Raw genomic sequence first — 26,451 nt, 5'->3', positions numbered from 1 at the left:
GGCTTCTGAGTCTCTTGGACAGCCTAAAAATGCCTTATTTTGCTTTCATAAATTCTAGATGGAGAACCTCGATTTTTTTTATGTGGTAAAACTTTCTTGGTCTCATAATATTGTGGGGTCCCCCTTTTTATTTTGAGTCAAAAGCTCGAGCACCTTAAGACAGTGTTGAGGGCGTGGCGTTGAAAGGTTTTCCCATATTTGATCTGGCCTTGAGGGAGGCAAAGGTAGTTATAGATGATGTGCAAGAAGATATGGAAAATGTTGGTGTTAATGGTGTTATCTTTGGCATGGAGGTTGATGCTAAAATAGCTTACCTTTATGCTTTGAAGAACTCTGAAAAAATGTGGCGTGAGAAGTCAAGGAATAAATGGCTGAAAGAGGGTGATCGAAATTTTAAAATTTTCCACCTATCTACCATGCTTAGGAGGACTAAAAGTCAGATTCGCAGCCTTAAAAAATCCAGCGGTGAGGTGGTGTCTGATCCTATTCAGCTGGCTGACTATGTTTGTGATTATTTTGAAAAATTCCACAAATCTATCCCGCTTGAGGAGCACTTGGATCTCTTGGAGGCTATTCTGTCTGTGCTTGGTAATATTGAGAGGGGAAGGTTGGATGCTATCCCGACACCGGATGAGATTAAATCGGCTGTTTGGGAGCTTGATCCGGACAGCTCGCCTGGGTTGGATGGTTTTAACGGGATTTTTTTTCCATTGGTGTTGGGATAGTATTGGATATGATGTCTGCAGGGTGGTATCCAATTTTTTTAGGGAGGGCATTATCCCGGAAGGCATTGATAACTATTTCATCACTTTGATTCCGAAAGTTGAAGGGGCTATTGCTTTGGGTAAATTTCAGCCTATCTGTATGGGGAATTTTGCCTGTAAAATTATTTATAAAATCTTGGCTATTAGGTTGGGTGAGTTCTTGCCTAGGCTTGTTTCGGAGGAGTAGGGAGCTTTCAAGAAAGGGAAGGTAATTATTTTCAATATCAGTCTTACCTCGGAGCTGAGCAATTTGATGCAGAAGTTTGTGAGGGATGGTGGCATTGGTTTGAAGCTTGACGTGCAGAAAGCCTATGATTCCCTGTTTTGGGATTTTTTGTTTAAAGTTTTGAGGAAGTTCGGCTTCAGTGACAGGTGGGTTGTGTGGCTGCACCAGTTGCTCATATCTACAAGGATTTCTATTCTTTTAAATGGAGGTCCTGTGGGTTTTTTTTGGAGTTGAAAGAGGGCTGCGCCAAGGTGACCCTCTGTCTCTGTTGCTTTTTATCATTGCAGAGGAGGTCCTATGTAGAGGACTTAAAAGATTGATCCATGAGTAGAAGATCCTTCCTTGAGAGGTCCTAGGGATGTTTCCACTCCCGGCACCTTCTTTTACTGACAATGTTTTCATTTTTATTAATAGCTCTTTCAGGTATGTTTGGGCGCTGCATGAGTTCCTTGAGAAATACCAGAATTTTTCAAGTCAAAAAATTAAAGGAAAATTTCATGGACACCCCCTGTAAGAATATCAAATATCACAGACACCCCAAAAATTATCAAAATATCACAAACACCCCCTACTTTATGAATTTATTTCAACTTAGTTCACTCCGTTAGGTCTATGCAGTTAAGTCTCTATTAACTCTTTTATAATGATGAAATTACCACAGGGTGAACTTCCCATAATACCCTTAAGGTTAAAACCCCAAATTGCCCTCCCCTCTTCATCGTCTTCATTGGTCTTAAGGCGGAAGAAGCAAGGACTGATCTACAACACCCAGTTTAGTTCACTCTCTCTTAACTCACTACTTCGAAGTTCAAAACCCTACTCTAATGGTCGTCTCCATAGTTCTCTGCAAATCTTTGCTTCTTCTTCTCTTCTTCCTATTGTTCTTCAGTCTTCCTCTTCAAGCCTTATCACATTCAAATTCTGATCAGATAAGGACCAAGAGAGCGCTTTATTGAAGAAGAAGAAGATAAGGTAACTGTGTGATCGTCGTTAGCCATTACCATCCATTAAAATGCTTACTTTCCCCATTGAAGGTGACAAGTCAACTCCAAAAGCTAACAACTTTACTTCGCTCTCAGTTGAATCTCGCTTCCTTGCTGTGGTTCTCACTGAGCATCTCTGCTGATCGCAATCTGTAGCAACTAAACTCTAATTCCCAAAACCCATGAGCAAGATTCAGACAAGCAATAATCTTGCTCTGTTCTTTCTTCTCCACTTTTACTCCTTCAACTAGTCTCCTCGGCTTATGTTCTTCCTGACAAATATTTAATCGACTGCGGATACAACACCATTGTTGTTGTCGACGCTCGAAACTTCACCGAAGACTCCAATCCCAAATCCTTCTCCCTCTCTGCAAATCCAGACATTTCTGAAAAGCTTGAGAGACCCTCTTCTGGTTTATCCACTCTCTATCAAACCGTAAGAATTTTCACTAGGCTTTCCTTCTATGAGTTCAATATCGATAGCACTGGCCTGCATATGGTACGCCTTCATTTCTTCCCTTCCTCCTACCCGAATTATGATACCTCCATGACTATGTTCAATGTTTCTGCCGCTTCTCTGTTTCCTCTGTTGATGAATTTTAGTGTCTTGAGCAGTGCTAGCACACCTATTCTGAAGGAGTATATACTTAGCATCAAAAGTGGGAAATTTTCAATCCAATTCATGCCTCTGCCTTCAAAAGGGAAAGCTTTTGCTTTTGTTAATGCCATTAAAGTCTTCCCTGTACCTGAGGGTTTCATCCCTGACCATGTCCAATTCCACATGTCTCCTACTGGTAGTAATGAGCTCTATCTAGGTCTTTAATCTCAGGTTTTAGAGAGTGTCCACAGGATCAATGTTGGAGGTCACAAGATCATACCTGAAAATGACTCTCTTTGGAGAAATTGGATTCCAGATGACAAGTATCTGTTCATACCTGCAGCGGCAAGGAATAAGTCTATCTCTACCAAGCCTCATTACCAGAAAGGAGGAGCTACTGAATGTATAGAAAGGAGGAGCTACTGAATGTATTGCTCCCACCCATGTCTACATGACCACCAAATAAATGAACATGAATGAATCTCACAATTTAAGGGCCAATGAACAGGAAAGAAGATGCTCCAATGGTAAGAATAAGGAAGAAGATGGAAGGAGAGGTTATTATTTAAATAACCAATGGGGTTAAAATGGACATTTCAACTTTGGATGCTAACTGTGCTTAACGTCAGGGGGAAGGTTGATATTTTGACAATGTTTGGGGTGTCCATGATATTTGATACACTTACGGGGGCGTCCATGAAATTTTCCCAAAAATTAATTTAGAGAAGAGCATGCTTTTTTGTGATGCCATCATTCCCTCTAGAAGGCGGCGGATTTCAGATTTGTTAAAGGTTCCCCTTTGTAGCTTTCCAAACAAATACTTGGGTATGGATATTTTTGAAGGAAGAGTTACCAAGGAGAGACTGATGCCTCTTGTGGGTAAATTCAAAAATCGGCTTTCTGGGTGGAAAGGTTAGCTCCTTTCTATGGCTGGGAGGGTGGAGTTGTTCACTCGGTCATGCTTAGTATCCCCGTTCATAATTTCTCCATTTACGGGTGGCCTTCTTCTTTGGTTTCTCTGATGGAGAAGTGGATCAAGAATTTTATATGGTCTGCTGATATTGAGTCTAAGAAGGTTATCTTTGTGAAGTGGGATTTGGTGGGTAAGCCGAAATCGGAAGGGGGCTTGGGCATTCACAGACTTCGGGATGTGAACATGGCTTTGGTCTGTAAATTGGCTTGGGCTATCAAGCATGAGGATTCGATGGGGAGTAATTTTTTAAGAGATAGATTTGTAAGTAGTGATGGGTCTCTCAGACAGCAATAGCTTTCTTCTTCGATTAGGTCCAGTATTAAAAAAGTCTGGATTTTGGTTTCGCAGTAGGAAAGATGGATCGTTGGGAATGGGTCTTCGATGTATTTCTAGAACGATTGTTGGCTCGGTGGCGAATCGATTGCCTTAACTTTGGGGTTGGGCTTTTATTTTTTCATCAACAAATCTATGAAGGTGGCTGATTTTATCTCAGATTCGGGGTTGGGTGCTTCCTCAGGTTTATTCAAATTTCCTTGGGGATATTTTTTCAGTGATCAGGAAAATTCCTTTGCCCTTTGTGCAGGATGTGGATTTCTGTTGTTGGGGTCTCACTTCCTTTAGAACCTTTAGTGTGTGTTCAGCTTGGGATTTTATTAGGATTAAAAATCCTAAGGTGCCTTGGTTTGGTCTTATTTGGAACCAAGCTTTACTTCCTTGGCACTCTCTTTTTGCTTGGAGATTATTGTTGGGAAAAATTCCTACTGAGGAAGCGGTGAGGTTGAAGGGGATTTCTCTGGTGTCCCACTTTGAGTTGTGTGGCCATGCCTCTAAGTCAACCCTCCACCTTTTTCTAGAATGTATCTTCTCGCGTCAGGTGTGGAATCTGTTTCTGGATGTTTTTTGGGGAGCAGTGGCCTGAGCCTGAATCGTTTGAGGCATTGGTGCAATGGTGGAAGAGGAAGGGTAATATGATTCCCATGCATGATGCGTGGAATGTAGGGGTGATCTTGATCCCTAATGCTTTGTGGGTGGAACGGAATGGTAGGAAATTTGAGAATAAATCTAGGTCAGTGCAAGCTTGCTTTACTTCGGCTTTGGGCTCCCTCAAGGAGATTGAGGATTCCTTCAAGTGCCCTATTTCCTCTACATCAGATTTGGTGTGTTCTAGAGGGCTGAATCTTCCTCTTCTCGCTAACCGCTCTCAAGTGATTAGCGAAGTTTTATGGTGTCGCCCTCCTAAGGGCTAGATTAAACTTAATATTGATGGCTGCTCATTAGGGAATCTGGATAGGGCAGGTGCTGGTGGTGTGTTTAAGGATGACCAAGCTATTCCAGTTTCTGTGTTTAGTGATTTCCTGGTGTGACTACAAATTATGTGGCAGAATTTTGGGTGATTTTTCATGGCCTTCTAAAGGCTAAGGAGATGGGCATCACTCGATTATGGATTGAATACGATTCAGCTTTTGTGATTGGAGCTCTTAAGTCAGGGAAGATTCCTTGGTTTGTGAGACAATACTGACTTGGCCTTCGGTCCTTTCTTTAGACTATCCAATGGAAAACTCCTCATTGTTTTCGGGAAGCAAATCCAGTTGTGGATTTTCTGGCTAAGAATTCAGCTACAAGTAGTGCTTCTTCTCCCTCAGTGCGTTTGCCTCCCGCTGCTGTCAATGGTTTTTTGCTTGAGGATGCTCTAGGGAGAACTAGATACAGATTCTGTTATTTTGGGTGTCAGGCCTTATTTTGATTTTGGGTAGAGCTCTCCTTTTGGAGGCCTTACTGTGTGTTTTTTGTATCTGTCTGGGTATGCCTGGGTGTTAAATAGTTGTATCTTTTTTTATCTTTAATATTTTTCTTTCTGATCTTTAGAAAAATAAATAAATTAAAATTCTGCTAAGGATCAGAGGAATTAAAAGTTGCAGAATTTATTGTACAAATAATAATGTCAAACCTATTTCTCATTCTACAATATCTGTTAACTAAACAATTGTTATTTATAACTCATAACTTATCTGTTAAATGATTTTTTCGTAAATTTATCATAAAAACAAATATAAATTATACCCAAGGGAACCAGATTTTAATTGGACAAACTCCAATGTAGTACTTGTTTGCTCCTAAAAATAGATATTTAAGAACCCCAAAAAGCATAAGCTTCCCAATAATGCTTATGTGGTGCATGAAATTAAATGCAACAAATATTTTTACCTTAAGAGACCCACAAGCCAAATGCCAATTAATGCAAGATGGATAGTATATCCGTACATGTACCATGCATGCATTAACACACGTACACCTTCGTTGGTGTACCTCATATTTTTTAAGGGCGGAAATTCTCTGTGCAGCAGCGCAGGCTTCGCCAAATACATGGGCTGCCCATTTAGGGGGGCAGGATGGTCATTTCATCCACCCTCATGTGTCTGGGTGCAGCCTGCGTTGCTGCACAGAGAACATTTGGTCTATTTTCTAATAATAAGTACCCTCTCTCTCCTCTCTCTCTCTCTCTCTCTCTCTCATGCAAATACATCACATACATCTCACGCACGCAGTTACACCAGAGAAAAGAACCCAGATGCTTTTCTCTCTCTCTCTCTCTCTCTCTGTTGTTTTTTATTTATTTATTTATTTTTTTTATAACGCCTCTCTCTCTTGTTGTACTCGAAGTTAAATGATGGATCGCCAATAAAGGAATGTGGCACAACACGCATTACAAGAGCTGATAAAAAGGTCCTTCTCATTACGCCACTACTTTTATAATATCACGCCAATAATCAAATTATCTCACATTCTCACATCTTTGTGTCAATGACCTTCTCATAATCTCTCTCCTTTCTTCATACGTGAGTGCCTTTTTATACGAATTGTGTGACACCTTCTCTCATGCTCCCATCTTTCGTATCAGAGATTCCACTTCATGCGGGGCAGCATGACGATCCTTGTCAAAACCTAATATTAGATATATGGGAGGGGGATCGCTACTAGGCTATGTGGCCTTGCATCAATATGGGGCCAATGAGAGCGTGACTTAGGGCATCCACAAGCAGGATACTATAATAATTATTTTTATTTTTTTTTAAAAATTAATATAATAACTCATGTAAGGAGGTGAAATGTACACCTTAGGCTCAAAGAGTCTTTTCCTATATATATAGGAAAATCTCTCCAAAACGCAAGTGTGGGAGATTTTCTTTCAATTCACACCTCACAATTTGACCAATGGGCCTTAATGCTTACACTCTCTCTCCACAACAAATGGGTATCCTATACACGAAATTGTCTCCTGCACGTCTATTGGTGTGATGTCTCACAATGACATCTTGGGAAACTTCTGCGCTATATATGCATTTGGAAAAAGAACTCTGTCTGGGAGTGTGGCCTACGTCAGTACTCCCATGAACCTATCTCTCTTCTCCCTATATGAAAAAGCACCTCTACCCTCTTGTTTTTTAGGAGGAGAGAGATAGACACATAGGCCGCACTCCAGAGAGAAAACTACTTCTCATATACATATATCAAGTATCAACCATCAAACTTAAAAGAGCACAGCTTCCACTTTAATCAACCTTATTAAATTCATTATTTCGCGTTAGCTGAATTTACTCTTCCCATGTGCCATGCCGTTGCAGTCACTCTTGTCTCAACTGAAAAAGATATTATCAATTAAGACAATATTACCTGAGATTCAAAGCCCACTTTTTATTCTTGAAAACTAACTTTCTTTTTCTTAATATCAATCATACACACTGGATACGCGCGCACACACACACATACAAGAAACATATATTTTGATTCAAAGTGTTGGGTTAATGATCTGATCTGATCTGAACAGAAATGTTTCCAAGTTACAGAAAAGAGAAAAAGAAAGAATGGGATCTTACAAGTATTATGACAGCTCCTACTAACAATCTAACTTCATGCAAAGAGAGATGAATATATATGATTGTAACAACATAATCACTGAGGTACCTCAATGGTGCAATGGGTTTGGACCCGTTGGGACTATTCGCTTTTCAACACCATAACGGGGATCAAGCTCGCTTTTTGCCGGCTCTGGTTGCACCACGACATATGGGTGGCGTCTCTTGAACTGAGAGAAGTCGAATTTGGTTACAGAGACTTTCCTGTTATTAAGTGTGTGATGATAAACGAATGGGTTTTTGGTGCTATTGGACCTGACGTTATTCAATCCATGAAACATTAAGAGGAGAGAGAGCCATAGAATGATGAACAGTAATTGTTGATTCCTCAAAGCCATGATGGAGGAGGAGGAGGACGAGGAGAAAAGGAAGAGGAAGCATGGAGGAAAGAAATGGGAGAGGGAAGGAGGAAGTGAGAGAGGTAAGAAAAAGAAGATTTTAGTAGATGGAGGGTTTTTGAAGATTGACAGCTTGAATCTGGTAGTCCAACATAAGATATGCAATAGAGGGTTGAAACGAGGTTGTATTTGCTTCCATGTGACTCCTTTTTTATGGTTTTAATGTGTACGTGAGAGAGAGAGAGAGAGTGGTCGACCCCTTCCCAATGAAACTTCCTTGGCGTTGAAGCAACAAATGGGGTCATTAAAATCAATAGTCAAACCTTCGTTTGAATTATACATTTTTGACGAAGCTCACCATCAACCTTACCAATCCTTTGGGGACAAACAAAAACTCCAAACATGCCACAATATACATTTGGTTTTTTTTCTCTCTCGCGCGAACAGTAGGACCAGAGAGTCTACAGACATTGAAGAGAGGAAAAGAAACTCCATTTCTTTCCGGAATGAAATTTGGCGGACGGCAAGGTCTTTGTCGGGTATAGTCGGTGTACCTTATTAACAAATCACAACCTATACAAATTGAGCACCAGAGTCGCTACCCCATAGGTCGGATATATTTAAGGTTTAAATAATACGTTGACCCAATTGGAGTAAATTGTATCTGATCTATCAGATACGCATACAGGATACATTCTTCTGACCCAACTCAGCATCTTGAAATGGGCCTGAGACAATCTTGGGTCCTACCAAGATTATGCCCTATAGCCCTAGCCTTTTCCAAAACTGGCTGGGCTGAAATCCTTATCACCACAATGACCGTGCATTTGATCAATCCTATGTTACATGGAAATGGCAAAGTGGGGAAATTTAGACAGGCAAGCCGAAGTAGAGTCCAGACCTCTCTGTTAGTTAAAACGGGAATGGCAAAAAAACAACGTTTGGTCAAAACTTAAACAAAACAGTAAAAAAAATGGTCAAATATTTCGAAAAAAATACAATACGGATTTTAAACGTTTTGATTTGAAAAATATGATACTAAAAAAGGGCTATATATAAAGAAAAAGAAAAAAAAAATAAGTTAATTAACACTCACATTGATATGAAATATAATTTCAATTCATTTTTCTCGATGAATATTGAACTTCTTATAATGGATGTCCGGTTACTGCTCAAAATAGCATGTAATTGACTTACATGCATGTCATTGTAGATAGTTTTAATATAATATTTATGTGATACATTCCCTGATTTCAAAGTACATAATTATACTTTGATTCTCAAATTAAATGGAGTATTGGTGTCTCTTGTTGAAAATTACATCTTAGTTAGAAAACATGTAGCTTTATTGATTTTTTGTGAAACAATGTACAAGTAAAAGAATTTTAGTCCCACATCGATGAGATCTAGAAGGGAGACGGCAAGGGCGAGCTTTAAAAGGTGAAGTATATTGCTAGTTTGTTACATTGTAAAACACAACTTGAAAATCAAGCTGACTATCCTTTTCAAGAAAGTTGTTTGCTTTTAATGTGGATGGTGGAATTGTAGTTTTACTTTTTTCAAGTATTTAATAATTTTTTTCCAAAATTCTGTTGTAGTTTTACTTTTTCTAAATATTTAATATTTTTTTCCAAGATTCTATTTTTCTTAATTTAAAAAAACGTCGAACACATTTTAAACACGTTTTAATCGGATAGTCTTGCCGAACCCGTTTTTTGCCGACTCTTTAGCAATAAGACGAGAGTTTGCATTTAAAACGGTAAAATATAGTACGATCGTATTATTCACGTTTTAAATGTGAATTAACTAACAGAGGTCCAGACCAGCTCCTCAAATATGGAGAGTATTTACTCTCCCAATATGGTGAGAAGTGGACATGTGTTCAACACATAACCGGCAAACTTTATTTCTCTGCATGTACATGCAGGTGCACGTACATGTGAGAGGCTCTACCTGTCCAATTATTGCCATTTACAAGGTGATTAGGGGTATTTATGGAAATAAAAAGGACAGGTGGTTGCCTCTCACATGTATGTTCACCTACATGTACATACATCTTTTCTTCTCCTGTAATCATCGTTAAAACTTTTTAATATCATAAAATAATGAGACCCACATCATCTCTTTCACTCAAACCCATTCATCCTTCCAATCTATGATCATCATTGTTGGTTGAATTATGTTGGTCTATGTTGCGGCAGAAAACAGACTTTCTGCAGATATGAGTTGCGCTATGTGAGGCACCTGTGGAAAAGAAAGAAGAAGACATCGTGAGAGGGCAAGATCTGTGTCCGACAAAGACTCTCCGATGCTTAAATCAGCTTCCTCGCAACTAAAGGGAATAGCAGAGTAATATCACAAGAGTGTAGAGGGCAAGGGTGGGCTTTAAAAGGTGAAGTATATTGTTAGTTTGTTACATTGTAAAACACAACTTGAAAATCAAGCTGATAAATATCCTTTTCAAGAAAGCTGTTTGCTTTTAATGTGGATGGTGGAATTGTAGTTTTACTTTTTCCAAGTATTTAAGAATTTTTTTCCAAAATTTTGTTGTAGTTTTACTTTTTCTAAATATTTAATATTTTTTTCCAAGATTCTTTTTTTCTTAATTTAAAAAAACGTCGAACACATTTTAAACACGTTTTAATCGGATAGTCTTGCCGAACCCGTTTTTTGCCGACTCTTTGGCAATAAGACGAGAGTTCGCATTTAAAACGGTAAAATATAGTACGATCGTATTATTCACGTTTTAAATGTGAATTAACTAACAGAGATCCAGACCAGCTCCTCAAATATGGAGAGTATTTACTCTCCCAATATGGTGTGAAGTGGACATGTGTTCAACACATAACCGGCAAACTTTATTACTGTGCATGTACATGCAGGTGCACGTACATGTGAGAGGCTTACCTGTCCAATTATTGCCATTTACAAGGTGATTAGGGGTATTTATGGAAATAAAAAGGACAGGTGGTTGCCTCTCACATGTACGTTCACCTACATGTACATCCATCTTTTCTTCTCCTGTAATCAGCGTTACAACTTTTTAATACCATAAAATAGTGAGACCCACATCATCTCTTTCACTCAAACCCATTCATCCTTCCAATCTATGATCATCATTGTTGGTCAAATAATGTTGGTCTATGTTGCGACAGAAAACAGACTTTCTGCAGATACGAGTTGCGCTATGTGAGGCACCTGTGGAAAAGAAAGAAGAAGACATCGTGAGAGGGCAGGATCTGTGTCCGACAAAGACTCTCCGATGCTTAAATCAGCTTCCTCACAGCTAAAGGGAATAGCAAAGCAATATCACAAGAGTGTAGAGGGCAAGGGTGGGCTTTAAAAGGTGAAGTATATTGTTAGTTTGTTACATTGTAAAACACAACTTGAAAATCAAGCTGATAAATATCCTTTTCAAGAAAGCTGTTTGCTTTTAATGTGGATGGTGGAAGTGTAGTTTTACTTTTTCCAAGTATTTAATATTTTTTTTCAAAAACTCTGTTATAGTTTTACTTTTTCTAAATATTTAATATTTTTTTCCAAGATTCTATTTTTTTTAATTGAAAAAAATGTCAAACACATTTTAAACACGTTTTAATCGGATAGTCTTGCCGAACCCCTTTTTTGCCGACTCTTTGGCAATAAGACGAGAGTTCGCATTTAAAACGGTAAAATATAGTACGATCGTATTATTCACGTTTTAAATGTGAATTAACTAACAGAGGTCCAGACCAGCTCCTCAAATATGGAGAGTATTTACTCTCCCAATATGGTGTGAAGTGGACATGTGTTCAACACATAACCGGCAAACTTTATTACTGTGCATGTACATGCAGGTGCACGTACATGTGAGAGGCTCTACCTATCCAATTATTGCCATTTACAAGGTGATTAGGGGTATTTATGGAAATAAAAAGGACAGGTGGTTGCCTCTCACATGTACGTTCACCTACATGTACATCCATCTTTCTTCTCCTGTAATCATCGTTAAAACTTTTTAATACCATAAAATAGTGAGACCCACATCATCTCTTTCACTCAAACCCATTCATCCTTCCAATCTATGATCATCATTGTTGGTCGAATAATGTTGGTCTATGTTGCGACAGAAAACAGACTTTCCGCAGATACGAGTTGCGCTATGTGAGGCACCTGTGGAAAAGAAAGAAGAAGACATCGTGAGAGGGCAGGATCTGTGTCCGACAAAGACTCTCCGATGCTTAAATCAGCTTCCTCGCAGCTAAAGGGAATAGCAAAGCAATATCACAAGAGTGTAGAGGGCAAGGGTGGGCTTTAAAAGGTGAAGTATATTGTTAGTTTGTTACATTGTAAAACACAACTTGAAAATCACGCTGATAAATATCCTTTTCAAGAAAGCTGTTTGCTTTTAATGTGGATGGTGGAAATGTAGTTTTACTTTTTCCAAATATTTAATATTTTTTTTCAAAAACTCTGTTATAGTTTTACTTTTTCTAAATATTTAATATTTTTTTCCAAGATTCTATTTGTTTTAATTTAAAAAAATGTCAAACACATTTTAAACACGTTTTAATCGGATAGTCTTGCCGAACCCGTTTTTTGCCGACTCTTTGGCAACAAGACGAGAGTTCGCATTTAAAAGGGTAAAATATAGTATGATCGTATTATTCACGTTTTAAATGTGAATTAACTAACAGAGGTCCAGACCAGCACCTCAAATATGGGGAGTACTTACTCTCCCAATATGGTGAGAAGTGGACATGTGACCGGCAAACTTTCTTACTCTGCATGTACATGCAGGTGCACGTACATGTGAGAGGCTCTACTTGTCCAATTATTGCCATTTACAAGGTGATTAGGGGTATTTATGAAAATAAAAAAGACAGTTGGTTGCCTCTCACATGTACGTTCACCTACATGTACATACATCTTTTCTTCTCCCGTAATCATTGTTAAAACTTCTTAATATCATAAAATAATGAGACCCACATCATCTCTTTCACATGTACATACATCTTTTCTTCTCCCATAATCATTGTTAAAACTTTTTAATATCATAAAATAATGAGACCCACATCATCTCTTTCACTCGAACCCATTCATCCTTCCAATCTATGATCATCATTGTTGATCGAATAATGTTGGTCTATGTTGCGGCAAAAAACAAACTTTCTGTAGATTCGAATTGCATTATGTGAGGCACCTGTGAAAAAAAAGAAGACATCATGAGAGGGCAGGATCTGTGTCTGACAAAGACTCCGATTCTGTAGATCTTTAGGGAAAAAAATTGGACTCATATTGATTTTGTTCAGTCCGCAGTCCATGCTTTTGAGGAATCCACAATGATCTCTAATTTCTCATCTTGTGAGATTTCTTTTGAGAGGCAAGCAATGAAGCCCTGTCTTTGTCTTCTATAACAGTATGGTCATATCTCACTCCTTGGCTTCAGTCTTTGTTAAAATGAGGCCTTATGTTCTCCTATTCTATAAAAACCCCTTTTTACAAAATTTAAAAAAAAAAAAAAAAAAAAAACAAGAATTTAAGAAATTAGGACAACAAAAAGTCAATATTTGTGTTGCATACATACATCAGAATGCTTGTCAATACATGAGCGGGTTTTTCATTTGAAGGGTAAACAAAAGCTGCTAGGTAACATGGCACCTACGCCAAGGCAAAGAAAGGCGAATGACTGTCCCACCAACCCTTGCTGGATGCTTGCAAACGCACTCCCATTGGCCCCCCCGCACTGGTGCAGGGCCATGCAGCAAGCAGCCTGGCAGCAATCCCAGTCTCTTGATTGAATTACTATGAAATTAGGCTCATGGCTGAACCAAATCATTTCCTCTCCATCCAGCGGTCAGAATAGCTACATCCGTCCACATAGCACAAAGAAGATGTATCACACAGAAAGACATTCCAATGCAGGCCGGTCAAAGGTCATTTCACCGTCTTCCTAATCTTTAAAATTCTGCTGGAGGGATTTTTTAGACCTAAGTAGAGCCACATGAAAGTGATGCCATCTAGCATACTGGCATTATTTATCCAAAGATCCCACCAAAGAAACTGTTTCAAATCTCTTTAGCTTCAATTGTTCATTGTTATTTTTGTGAGTTTGGGATTGGATGATTTGTTTCATGACATAATACAATTGTCTTATGCAGACAGATGGTCTTACAGGAACTAATTAAATAGACAAACAAGAAGATGAGGACCACATTTGTAAAATCAACCATCCTAATTTCAAAACTTTAAACTCAGTAACTCTAATTGTTAGTAAAATTACCCAAGAGCTAAGAAGCACTTCGAAAACAGATTTTAGATCTCTCAAGTAGGATGACATCGAAAAACCACAGCATTATCCTCTCAATCTTGGTCAGCCTCTTCGATCTCTTCATCCTCCGGTACACCACGAAGATAAAGAACGTTGTTACATCTGCAGGCACAATGCAGGGAAACAAAAAGACCCATTACTGATCCAAATGTTCAGGGCTAGATCTATTTAATAATTCTGTTCAAGAAATGGCATGGTACTGCAGGGGTCATCATAAAACTAGGTGGAACCACATTCCACATCATATATACCTGAATGAAAAGGGACCATTTGGAATTGTCAAAGAACAAAAACTACCACCCAACACGCAATCTAGAGCTAATACTTAGATTTTTCCTCCGAATTTAGTAAAAGGTTGAGACAACCAGACATTGAAAAAAAAAGGTCTATACTCATTCCCACACTCTCATGTTGAAGGAACCACCCTCTTTTAACATGCTTAATGCTGCCATGTTTCTCCCATTTTAATCACATCAGTATATTTAGTCTGGGAATTCCCCTTCTCCCCTTCTCCGTTCCCCTTTTTCTAGTTTAAGCACTGGAAAGGAAAGGAAAAGAATGAAAGAAAATTACACTTGGATCTTAGGGACACTTACCTGATCAGAATCTCCCCCAGATTTCCTGTGAACTGTCCATCAATATATTCTTCAGTGTTTGCCAGCTGCACGAAAGGATCTCTTTAGTGATAATAGAAATCGATATTCAAATGAGTACATTGTAATGGGAACATATAAGAAAAATCAATGGCAAAAAGACTGGAATTCTCTTCCAATGGCACATCAACAGTCTTGGCTAACCTACTCAAAGCAACCAGGAAAGGTATTGCTTATGCCGGCAAGGTTCAAAAAACATGGTTACCTAATTTGACAGTAAATTCACCAACCCAGTCCCCACCCCAGGGTGTTTCAGGGGATTAGGAAGACATTGTCAAATACAGTTGACTGAAAGATGCATGTACTATTCATCAGATAGATATTCATTATGATAGATTGCAAGCTAGCAAGGTTCATAATAAATACAAGGAACAAAATCTACATAAAGACCTTAAATGAATGCATTGAATCAACTTTTGGACCTAAAAGCATTACCTGCAAGTTCATATATGAATCCACTGAGACGAGATAACCTGAAAAAGAATAAAAAACAAAATAAAAGAAAAAATAAGAAATACAAAAAACATAGAAGCAATCCAATATGCTCAGATACAGAAACGAATATGAACACTAATACAGGAACAGGTTGCTATTAACTTCCACAAACCTAGGTATGGATAGTGATACAGATATTTCATTCTATATGCAAATAACATGCTTCTGCACCTATTTTTAAGCTAAGCATCCTTTCTCTTGGTACTTATACCTTGCAAATTTGGTGAATCGTCAAATAATTACAAAGTTTCTTAAGAAAAAATTTCTTTACACTATAACTCAACTCATCTAAGTTTTTTTCCCAACAGTAAATTTCCTAAGAATGTACATCTAATATTTTAGTAAAGACAAATAAAGAGATGAGTACATGACACTTGGGGTACCCGAAGTTTGGTGAAAATTCATTTAAGATATCCAATGTTTATGAAATTATATTTAAGGTATCTATTTTTATATTTCCAATTATACCCCCCAATAACATTCTACCACTACAATCACCGCCGCCATCGTCCCCCGCCCCAACCCCAGCCCCAGCCCCCACCTTCTACAATTCCGTTTTCTTCAGTTCCCGTTTCTGCTATCAAAGTATCATCGGAAGTGGTCTGATTTCCCATATGCAATCCATCCCTCTCCACCAAAGTTATGATATCTTCTCCATCTCCTCTTACCAACAACCACGGACCGTCTGTCCCAAAATTGGTACTCTAGAATCAAGTCCACCTCTCAATTTCTCAAAGCAGCAAAAATGTGTGCCATGTGACTCATGTCAGGCACCAAATCAAGTCTCATACAATTGGATGGGATAAACGCACAGATGTAAGTATAAACCTCTTCAGATTCTAGAGGAAAAACCACCAACTTGTCCAAACCGGTCAACATGCAAAACAAGGAGATCAGCAGAAACCTAGGACAATCAAGCCAAACTACCAAACAAATTTTGTATGATTCAAACAGAAACCAATAGAAAGTTTTAAACTCATTCATTATCAGTCCCAGAGAACCAATTCCATTGTTATACCCTAAGAAAAAAAAATAGCAGCAGAAATTGAAAAGAAACGGCTTTATAAATCTGGAAGAAAACAGAAAAACATACATCACAAATCGGCAAGGAGAGAGAGACCTGATTCAAAGCGAAATGACAGAGCGAAACACTATAATACTAGCAGATGGCCTATAACCCCCCACATAACAGGATCTAGATGGGAACTGAAAGGGTATATGTTCCCTTTGTTTTTTTAATCTCTCTTTCCCTCGACCATAGTACTATATCTCGCGATATATCGGTATCTCGGGCCTACCGAGATATCCGAAATATCCGAGATATCGCTGAATATTCCGAAATATTGCATTTTTCTGCAATATTTCTGGGGTCCATCTCGGGGGTATTTGGCCATATTTAGGCCTGAAACTTCATGGACAGCCTTATTTAAGCTTAATAAACACATTTAAACCATAAAATTGTAAAAATGTGAATTCAAATTGGTGTTTTGGGCTTGCACCTTGATTGACATACGGTCGCCGACCTTAATGTATAAATAGTTAAATACACATAGATTAATGAAATCACAACTTAAGTTACAAATTACAAGTGCTAAACGCTAATAGTAGTTCTTGTGCCTCCCTGGATCAATCCCACTCATGCCTCGCTGGAGTCGACGCCCATTGCTCTCTGTTTGAATGACATATGTGGACCACGGTATAGAATCGGAGAAGAAACGAGTGTAGTCATCCACAAGTGTCACGTAAATGGAATCATCAACGATCGTAGGTAACCTATCCTAGGATATAAACTAGGGTTACCAATCGATCCAAATCCGTGAAGAAGATGATCCATTGTGATATGATGTTGGCGCCGGCGCAAGAGAGGCGATGGCATTGGCGCATGTATGGCCGTGAGGTTGGTATCTAGGTCCGCTAGGGTATGCAAAGATGTTATCTACAAAAGATGATCCAAGATGTCCCTGGACTGGACGGTAGTCATAGTCCCCTACCCCACTAAACGCCCATATGATGATGATCCATCTCCATATCCACCGTAAGGTTGTGATGCACCATAATCCGATGCCAATGGAGTGGCATGTGCGTCAAAAGATGGGGCACGCCAATGTCCAAGGTCCTCCCTCCCTATCACCCATACTCAAACCACCAATGAGCTAGATAGGTTATCAATGTCCATTTGATCAGGTTGCAATCGTGTGTTTGCTACCCTACGCTTCCCCGTTGTATGTGATGTAGGGGCCTCTCGAGGGTGGGGGTGCGGGGCACGTGCTCCGTGGTCCGTATCTTGTGTGGCATGATCAAACGCGTGTCTCTCCGGTGAATCGGAGCGGGTCTACAGTGCCGAATCCCGGCCTCCTGGCCTACCACATAACGCTCTCGCATGCCGTCATATTCTTCACCAAAGATCACCACCACCAACATCACCACCACCAGATCACCATCACCACCACCAAAGATCACCATCATCACCATCATCATCATTCGAGGACTTGCAGACTTCATCATCGCTAATCATCACCAGCACGAGGGTGGGCTGGAATGGTATGGGTGAGGCTTCCCTTGCATGTATCCGACCCTCGTCTGCCCATATACTCGTCCACATCGGCACCAATCTCGGGCTATCATGGGCCTCGGCCTACCTCCCTCCTCATCCAACACTGGCTCACTCTCTATCCCTCACCTAATCCACAATAGGGTCCTCATCGTGAGTCAACTTGAAAGATGTCGGCTAGATCAATGGTGCCCCTCTCGTCCCTCATGTCCCATGCGTATGTGTTGCGGTTTCGACCTCAAGTTGTAGCACATACACCATGCCGGATAAACGTTGAGACCCCAATCTTGCGCCTCTTGGAGTGGATGAGCGCAAAGGTACTCAGTTCCTCTCAGCAACCGGATACGAGAACATGTTTGGGCAGGACTTTAATTGCTATTCTTCTTAAGTTTTCAGCCGATTCCCATACAACACCCACCATTCAACATTACAAGTTTACAACAAAAAGACATGTCAAATGTTGTTTCAACTTTCAACTTTCAAATTTCAATACATATGTAATTTAAAACTTAAAAGAATTACCAAGATCACCACGTGCTCGCCTCATCGCAAACCTCGAGTTCCAAAACTTCCCAATGCATCCCTAAATACCTTGATCTATACCCACGTGGAAAATTAGTAAGTACTTCTTCACTACTTATTCAAAGCATCAATAAAATGAACTCACTTCATTGTAAATCAGAAATTGCTTCATGACGCATCTTCTTCACTACTTGCTTCACAAAGATCAATAAGTTGAGTTTCCAACCCAAGCCTATTGTTATATCGATACTTAGGGTTGAAGTAGTATGCTAAATATGCATATATGTAATAGAGAGGTATTGTCAAATGCATGTAATTAGTAAATAATAATACTACAATCAGTAAACATAAAACAAATTTACTTCACCAAATTTTTCGCAATGCATTCGCGTAGGACCACACTATGTAATCAAAGCATAATAGCCGTGAGGTATCTCATAAGCTACAAGTTCAAACATTCGGTATCTTAAGTGAAATTCCATTAAACGAGGGTACCTCAAATGTCATTTACCCTAAAGAGATTGTTAGGAGGAAATAAAACTACACTTGATATAACAGGGAATTAGAAAGCCGTAAACTAGAAGTATTCATGCAGTATCCATGTTTTTTCCCCTGATAGATGCTCTCATGCAGTATCCATTGTCAGTATTGGTGATGCATTGTACCAACACAAATTCAAGAAGAGAAGAAGAAGATGATAGGTTAAAGAAGATAAGGTGAAGAAAATATGGAAGAGAGAGAGGGAAAGAACTCACCCCGAAAATTAAAAGAAAGTTATTTAAGAGCTCCCTACCATACGCTCTCTCTCTCTTTGGGCCCACGACATTTTTTTGCAATTTTCCCTGAAACCGAACTAGAAGAGCTAGAACTACTGCTCATAGTGGACAACGTACTAGCAGCAGGGCCACCGACACCCGACCCACAAGTCCTCAATGGCGACAACGGTGAACCCGGATCGGGTTCCTCCTCTCGCTCTCTTTCCCCCATTCACTTCCATCACGGAGAAGACACCAAGGGTAAAACTGAGATTATAAAAAAATAAGGAATCTCAAACGTAATACTGATTAAACCTTAGTTATCTCAAACATCATATTTATGAACGTGAGGTATCTCATAAGCTACAAGTTCAAACATTCGGTATCTTAAGTGAAATTCCATTAAACGAGGGTACCTCAAATGTCATTTACCCTAAAGAGATTGTTAGGAGGAAATAAAACTACACTTGATATAACAGGGAATTAGAAAGCCGTAAACTAGAAGTATTCATGCAGATATCCATGTTTTTCCCGATAGATGCTCTCATGCAGTATCCATTGTCAAGATTGGTGATGCATTGTACCAACATGGACATACTAATCATGTTCAAGTAACCAGGTGGCACAGGTTGGAACTTGGAAGGCTAAGATCTGAAATAGATCGGAGTTGGTTTTGGGGTAGCAAAGGGTGCTTTGCAGCGATGAGGAAAGATGATGGTTCGGTGGAAGATGAAGGGTCAAATTCAAGAAGAGAAGAAGAAGATGATAGGTTAAAGAAGATAAGGTGAAGAAAATATGGAAGAGAGAGAGGAAAGAACTCACCAAAACATGAGAGGGGGAGGGGATGCTCAAGCTCAATGCATTACTTGGGCAAGAAGGCTTCAGTTTCATTTCTTCAATTCATTTTCAAGACTGCTACAACGTTGAATTACAATAGGTTTTTAAAGAAAATGTAACTCTTGACAAAATAAATGCCTAGAAACTAACTCCAAGAAAGTTAATTCTTAGCACACAATTATTGGACTCCCTAGACTAATAACTCACCTAGAAACTAATATCAATAAAGTATTAAAGACTTAGATTTTAACCCTTAAACTCCTAGTCTAGGAATTTAAAAGTTACATTAATACACCTAGGAATGCGAAAGACAAGTACCGAAAGAAAAGAGGAGAAACATAATTAAAAACTCTAAAATTCTGGAAGCTTCAAGAATTGGACCACATGGGCCCACAATCAAGGGAAACACAGGGGACAGGGGTTAACCCTTGGCTAGCATATACCACGGCTGGGCTTGGTTTTTGGCCCCAGTTTGGGTCTAGTTACGATGTGGACCAAAACAGCATGAGGGATTCAGGGCGTGATATCTTTGCATCACCAGGTATCATACATAATACATATGAATATGAAAATCACAAGTTCTTCAACACTTCAATGGAAAAGCCCCTTCCGAACCATACTTGAGTATAGATTTGATTATTCGGTTAAAGTAGAAACCATGGGCCCAACAATAATGAATTGGCTGGATCGACTATGGCCAATGTGTAACCTCTAATATCAAGAGACTGGCTGATCTTTCTTCATTTCCATCAAGGATTATCAGGCAACCAAGATCAGATCCAGATCCAGTCAGCTGATTATTGATTAGATGTTGGATCCAGATCCTCAGAGCCTTGTATGCATGGTTTGAAATTTCAACATTTCATCAAGAGACTGGCTGATCTTTCTTCATTTCCATCAAGGATTATCAGGCAACCAAGACCAGATCCGGATCCAGTCGGCTGATTATTGATCAAATGTTGGATCCAGATCCTCAGAGCCTTGTATGCATGGTTTGAAATTTCGACCGAAATGTCAAAATTTGGGCTAAATAATTAGGTTTCGACATGATTCGAAACGAAACCCTATGCAAAACACAGGGAAATCTATATTTTAACAAAATTTCGATTCATTTCGGTGAAATTTCGAACATGGACCCATATATAAATGTTGAGCAAGAGGAAGTCTGTGAGCTAGTAATGAGTTGGGAGTGTTGTATGTTTTGATCTGTCAGTGTTGAGAGAGAAGCTTCATTCGTGTTGTCATTGTTGGCAACTCCCCTCCTGGACAGCATCTGAGAAGTGATGCAGTATCAACTATCAAGCTTGAAGAAGATCTCTCATGCTGTCTTGGTCCACATCAGAACTAAACCCAAACTGTAGGGCCAAGAACCAAGCCCAGCCATGGTGTATGCTGGCCAGGGGTCAACCCCTGCGTTTCCCTTGATTGTGGGGCCTATATGGTCAAATCCTTGAAGCTTCCAAAATTTTAGAGTCTCTAATTATGTGTCTTCTCTTTTCTTTCGGTACTTATCTTTCACAATCCTAGGTGTATTAATGTAACTTTTTAAATTCTTACACTAGGAATTTAAGAGTTAAAGTCTAAGTCTTTAATACTTTATTAGTATTAATTTCTAGGTGAGTTATTAGTCTAGGGAGTCCAATAGTTGTATGCCAAGAACTAACTTTCTTGGAGTTAGTTTCTAGGCATTTATTTAGTCAAGAGTTACATTTTCTTTAAATACCTATTGTAATCCAATGTTTGTAGCTGTCTTGAAAACGAATTGAAGAAATCAAACTAAAGCCTTACGGGCACAAGTAATGTGTTGAGCATCCCCTCCCCCTCTCACGTTTTGGTGAATTCTTTTTCTCTCTCCCATATTTTCTTCCCCTTATCTTCTTTAACTTTCAACCTATTGTCTTCTTCTCTTCATGAATTTGACCCTTCATCTTCCACCTGACCCATCATCTTTCCTCATTCCTACGGCACGCCAGCACCCCTTTGCTACCCCTAAACCAGTTACTGATCTATTTCAAATCTTAGCGTTCCAACTTGTGCCAAGAAGTTTTGTCAGCCAAAACACTATCAAATGAGTGTCCGGCACTTGGAGGTGGTAGTGGGTGAGCTTAGGGTGATTGAAATTTGTTGACTTGAGGAATGTCATGAGCTGGTATGTATGGACAGAGGTTGGAGCGAAGGCAGGGTAAAGTGGCCTAGATAGTTGAAGAGGCACAACTGCTCAGAAGACTGTTTCTGCACGTCCAGCAGCTTCAAGCATTATTTCAGACCCCCTTCCACTAACTCTGAGTTGAAGCTCAAAACTAGAAGACTCTAGCCTTATGAGTAAGCTTTTAAATGCCTCAAGAATTGGGTCAATCCGAGTTCGGACGAGAGAATTATGATCTCGAACGTAAATGCAGCGGATTGTGTTCAGAACACCTGTTTTGCACATACATTCCCGGCCCATTTTTTCGATGTCTTGCACTCTACCTGTGTTGAAGCTCAAAACATAAAATTTGTAGAGCTCTGGGTCCTTTTTCCAATGGCTCCAGATCAGATCAATCCGACATCGAGAGAAAGAGTGATAGCCTTTTCCTGGCATGAAGCTTGGTTTTGGCATGTTTAAGTGCGGGATTTGCCCACAAAAAGAGTAGGAACTCTAAGGAAAAACAGAGAGAAGATTAAGAAAGTGTTTTAGGGCTTCAAAGAAGAAGAAAATAAGAGAGATTGAGAGAGGAAGAGTTTGAAACCAATAAGCCTTGTTCACCTGCCTTTCAAAAAATTAAGTCCACCATTGAAGCTCAAGAGATTGGTAGTTGGGAGATTTTGCTGAAGACTCAAAAGGGTTTGTCAGAAAAGGGAAGAAAAGAAGAAAAATTCCTCATCAGGCCTGGGCACTGCTTGAAGCAGTCAAGAAGACATTCAAGGCTTGGTTGAGAATTATTTGGTTTTTCATAGTACCAGGAGTTGGGATATTAGCAAGGGTTGTAAGATTTCTAATAACTCTTGGATATCAATTCTGTTTCCATACTTAGCAATTGATTTCTGTTCTAAAGTATCCTACGGTTTCGAAATTCCATCTTTTGACAGATTTCTGATTTTCTTATTTCAAGTCTGACTTCAATCAACTTGATTTTCAAGTTCTATGTTCATACTCTGAGTTTATATTTCTGATAATCACTAGAAATGTTATGTTGTGCTGAAACTGACTTCTTTCAGATCCTGAGAATCTGACTGGATCAAGTCTGGTCTCTGATATTATATTCTCCCATCCAATTAGAGCCTTTGACTAGAATTTCGGCCCAAGCTGGTCCCTGGATCCTCTGTTATTAAACTTCTATGACAATCTGGTTTCATTCCTTACCTGTGATCCTGTCGCAAGCTGATCTCCCACTGGATCAAAATGGATTGAGATTAGCACTCATTATTACCCCTAGCTACAAAAGATCAAATGATATCTAAAAACTACTTAACTATGTCAATCAACTTCCCTACTTCCATGAATGGATTGAAGCTGAATACATATGGAGAAGTAATTTAAGTTATATCAAGCAAATCTTAAGAAAAGAATAAAAGACGTATGTGTATATATATTGATGCAGGGGAACTTTTAGTGACACATCATATATATATTTCCAAATTGAAAGAAAGATGGGGAGAATCTCAGTCTCTTTTGGTATTAGTATTGAATCCTTTGGTGATTGCTTATCATATATGTACATATTCTTCATTTTATCCACTCATCATCTTGCATAATATGCATTATGTTAGTAATTTATGTACGTTTCTTTTCACTGCAACATCAATTGATTTGCCTTTATCCAACAAACATGTTTACCCAAAGTCATTATGGGAATGGACTTGAATTTGTAGATAATAAACTAATGATGCAGGAATCATTTTACCAAGTATGTACCACTCTCCAGTATCACATGATATAAAGGAATGCAGTACCCCCACCACCAAAAAAAAAAAAACGATCTAGCACTACAAAGCCCTTCACACAAAAAAATATACAACGGAATGCAGTACCCTACCCCCCCCCCCCAAAAAAAAAAAAACCGATCTGGCAGTACAAAGCCCTTTTCACACCCACACACCAAAAAAAATACAACCAGATAAAAATAATTTAGCAGTCAAATAAGAGATCCAAACCAGGAAAGGTAAGGAGAAAGGAAAATATAACTAATTTATCACAGTACCTTTGTATTCCATTCCCCATTTAAGCTTCACAATGACGGGCTTTCCAGTCAAATTGTTCAAGAAAGGTTTCGGGTTCACTGGTACAGTCTATAACAAAAGAACAGACACAAATGAATTAACATATCAGACCTCAATAGTCACTGACCCAAAAGAAACTCAATTATCAAGATATATTCTCATTGTACAAATATTTTTTACTAACATAAATTCAACTAAATATAAACATAAAGATTTATCAATACATTGTGCAAACCGCATCAAGCAGTACAATTAAGTGCACTTCATTGTACAAGGCTATATGCTTCCTTCTCGACTTGCATAATTGTAAGTTAATTTTACCTTATACAATTTACTTCACTTTGTTCTAGTTTAGAAGGAAAGCTACAGCAGAGCTCCCCAAGATACATTCTCAAACACACCTACACAGCTCTACTATAATAAGGATTCTTCCTTTTTCTATTCCATTAAGAAACAATAAATATAACGCATGAAAATAGTGGCATGACATTCCATAGAATAGTTACATGTTATTCACCAGTCAACAACACCAGATAGTGTGGAATGGAAAGAAACCCAAATTCTAAAAATCATATCCAGAGCACCAATAGTTCAAACTGAAATAACATTGAGCCGTAAAATCACTACACTAGTCAGGACATTGGATAATCAACTCAATTGCACTACTTCTGAATGGGATTTTTTTTTTTTTTTTTGGTGAAATATTTACTCACCTTTTAAGCACTTGATGCTTGTTTCAGACTCAAAATTGACCTGGTAAATGGGTATATGGTCCTCGTCACATAGACCCACCTACACCCATCAAAGTAACTCATGTGGTAAAAAAAATTTTTTAAAAAAGCACTGGTGATTATAGCAAACCTGATGACAAGGTCAGTGCTAGTATGGTAACCTAGATCCTTTTCTGATATGGTATTTTATCTAACAGATCTATAATTTGACTCAATCTGACAATATTTCTTTTAGTGGAGAACAAGTGAAGGTCATTTAGTTCAATTTTATTGTTGTATCGACAAAAATTTAATGACACCATTCCACCAATGACCAAGAGATACTTCTCTTTAAATATTTCTCAATGTCACTACTGTATTTAGATTTGTGGCCAATAATTTATCTTTAACAACCTTAGTCCTAAGATTTTTTATTTTTTATTTTTTATCTTAATGTGGGGCCCAATTTTTTTTAGAAGACTACGTATAACCTAGAATCTTTTCATCTTGATATTCACCTTCTCATCTTGAGAAATGCTTGTCCCTCTAATCTTCCTTAATGGACATGAAAAAGGCCCTCCACCTCTTTCTCAAACATTTGGTAACAGACAATCAGGAATTTAATAAAATTCCACAACTTGAATATTCATTCAGATACTTTAACATCTACTTACCCTATCCCTAATCCCAACTTTAACCCTCACATGAGCTACCTCTTCTCCATTTGCCACATAGGTCTAATCCTCTCCCCATTGTGTTTAACTAAGGTCACAATTGTGAGTGGATCTGCATCTTCTTATCCACCACTTTAGTGAATTGGCCTGAAAATTTAACAATGGTAAGTAAGTTCCATTGATAGAATGAAAACAAAGCAGAGTCTCCGCACCGCTACAAGGAAATACAACTAAAGATGGCAAGGAATGAGGTTCGGCACTGGTCTTGGCTAAACTGAACCCAGAACTCAATTTGATACTTGATAGACCAATTGCAACCGAAACCCGTGAACAGAAGGAGCAGGGCAGGAGAAAAATGGGATAAGAAAAACACATACGGGATTTAGGCGGCTATAAAAAAAAAAATTTCACATTATCATAGCGGATCCTCAAAAAGAGAGAGACAGTTTGTATCAAATAAAGTATACTTCAACTTTCATGTTCAAGAACTTCAGATCTTCAGTTTGTAGTCCGAAGCCAGCAATACAAAGAAATAATAAACGACAAGAAATCGAAGATACGCTCTTCCAATTTATTGATTGACACTAACCCTACCAGGAGTCAAATCTAGGTCACTTGATTCAAAGTCCAGAGTACTAGCGATTACAACCTAACCTGTTGCTACAATACAACATCAAACCACAGAGTTCCTTTCATTGTAGGAGATTTTTCATACAGCCTTCACCGGACATCATAAACCCTAATAGACAGGTCAATCTACCATCTTAAATTTTTACAGCTCAAACATACCAATTGAAAGTTCCTACGTATAGAATAGGCACATAGAAATAACTGAAGAAGTACTCACCGCCATTCGAACTAAAAGCAATGATCAAGGTTAGAACAACGAATGAAGTAAGCAAAATCTGCAGCAGAACTGCAGAGGAAGGAAAATAGCGCCCAAGTTGT

General features: G+C 38.7%; 1 protein-coding gene across 1 annotated transcript; it reads right to left on the bottom strand.

Annotated features, from left to right (window-relative positions):
* Positions 1–13,852: 13,852 nt before the first annotated feature.
* LOC122658450 (probable small nuclear ribonucleoprotein F) lies at positions 13,853–26,451 on the bottom strand. The gene is made up of 5 exons (XM_043853423.1): positions 26,351–26,451; positions 24,101–24,188; positions 15,195–15,232; positions 14,703–14,767; positions 13,853–14,208 (listed from the first exon to the last, which is right to left on the bottom strand). The coding sequence occupies exons 1-5, from the start codon at positions 26,354–26,356 to the stop codon at positions 14,139–14,141; spliced, it is 267 nt and encodes an 88-aa protein (XP_043709358.1). The 5' UTR covers positions 26,357–26,451; the 3' UTR covers positions 13,853–14,138.

The sequence above is a fragment of the Telopea speciosissima genome, chromosome 1 (genome assembly GCF_018873765.1).
Source record: "Telopea speciosissima isolate NSW1024214 ecotype Mountain lineage chromosome 1, Tspe_v1, whole genome shotgun sequence".
NCBI lineage: Eukaryota > Viridiplantae > Streptophyta > Magnoliopsida > Proteales > Proteaceae > Telopea > Telopea speciosissima.
Note: the sequence above shows the minus strand (reverse complement) of the source record. Positions and strands in the feature narration are given on the sequence as shown.

Bases quoted from the DNA above. Each gene is read 5' to 3' on its own strand.
- LOC122658450 (XM_043853423.1), bottom strand. The intron at 15,233-24,100 runs GTACTGTGATAA...ATTCTTTTTCAG, and splicing joins ATGGGGAATGGAATACAAAG to GTTATCTCGTCTCAGTGGAT. The intron at 14,209-14,702 runs GTAAGTGTCCCT...TTGTGCCTGCAG, and splicing joins CTGGGGGAGATTCTGATCAG to ATGTAACAACGTTCTTTATC.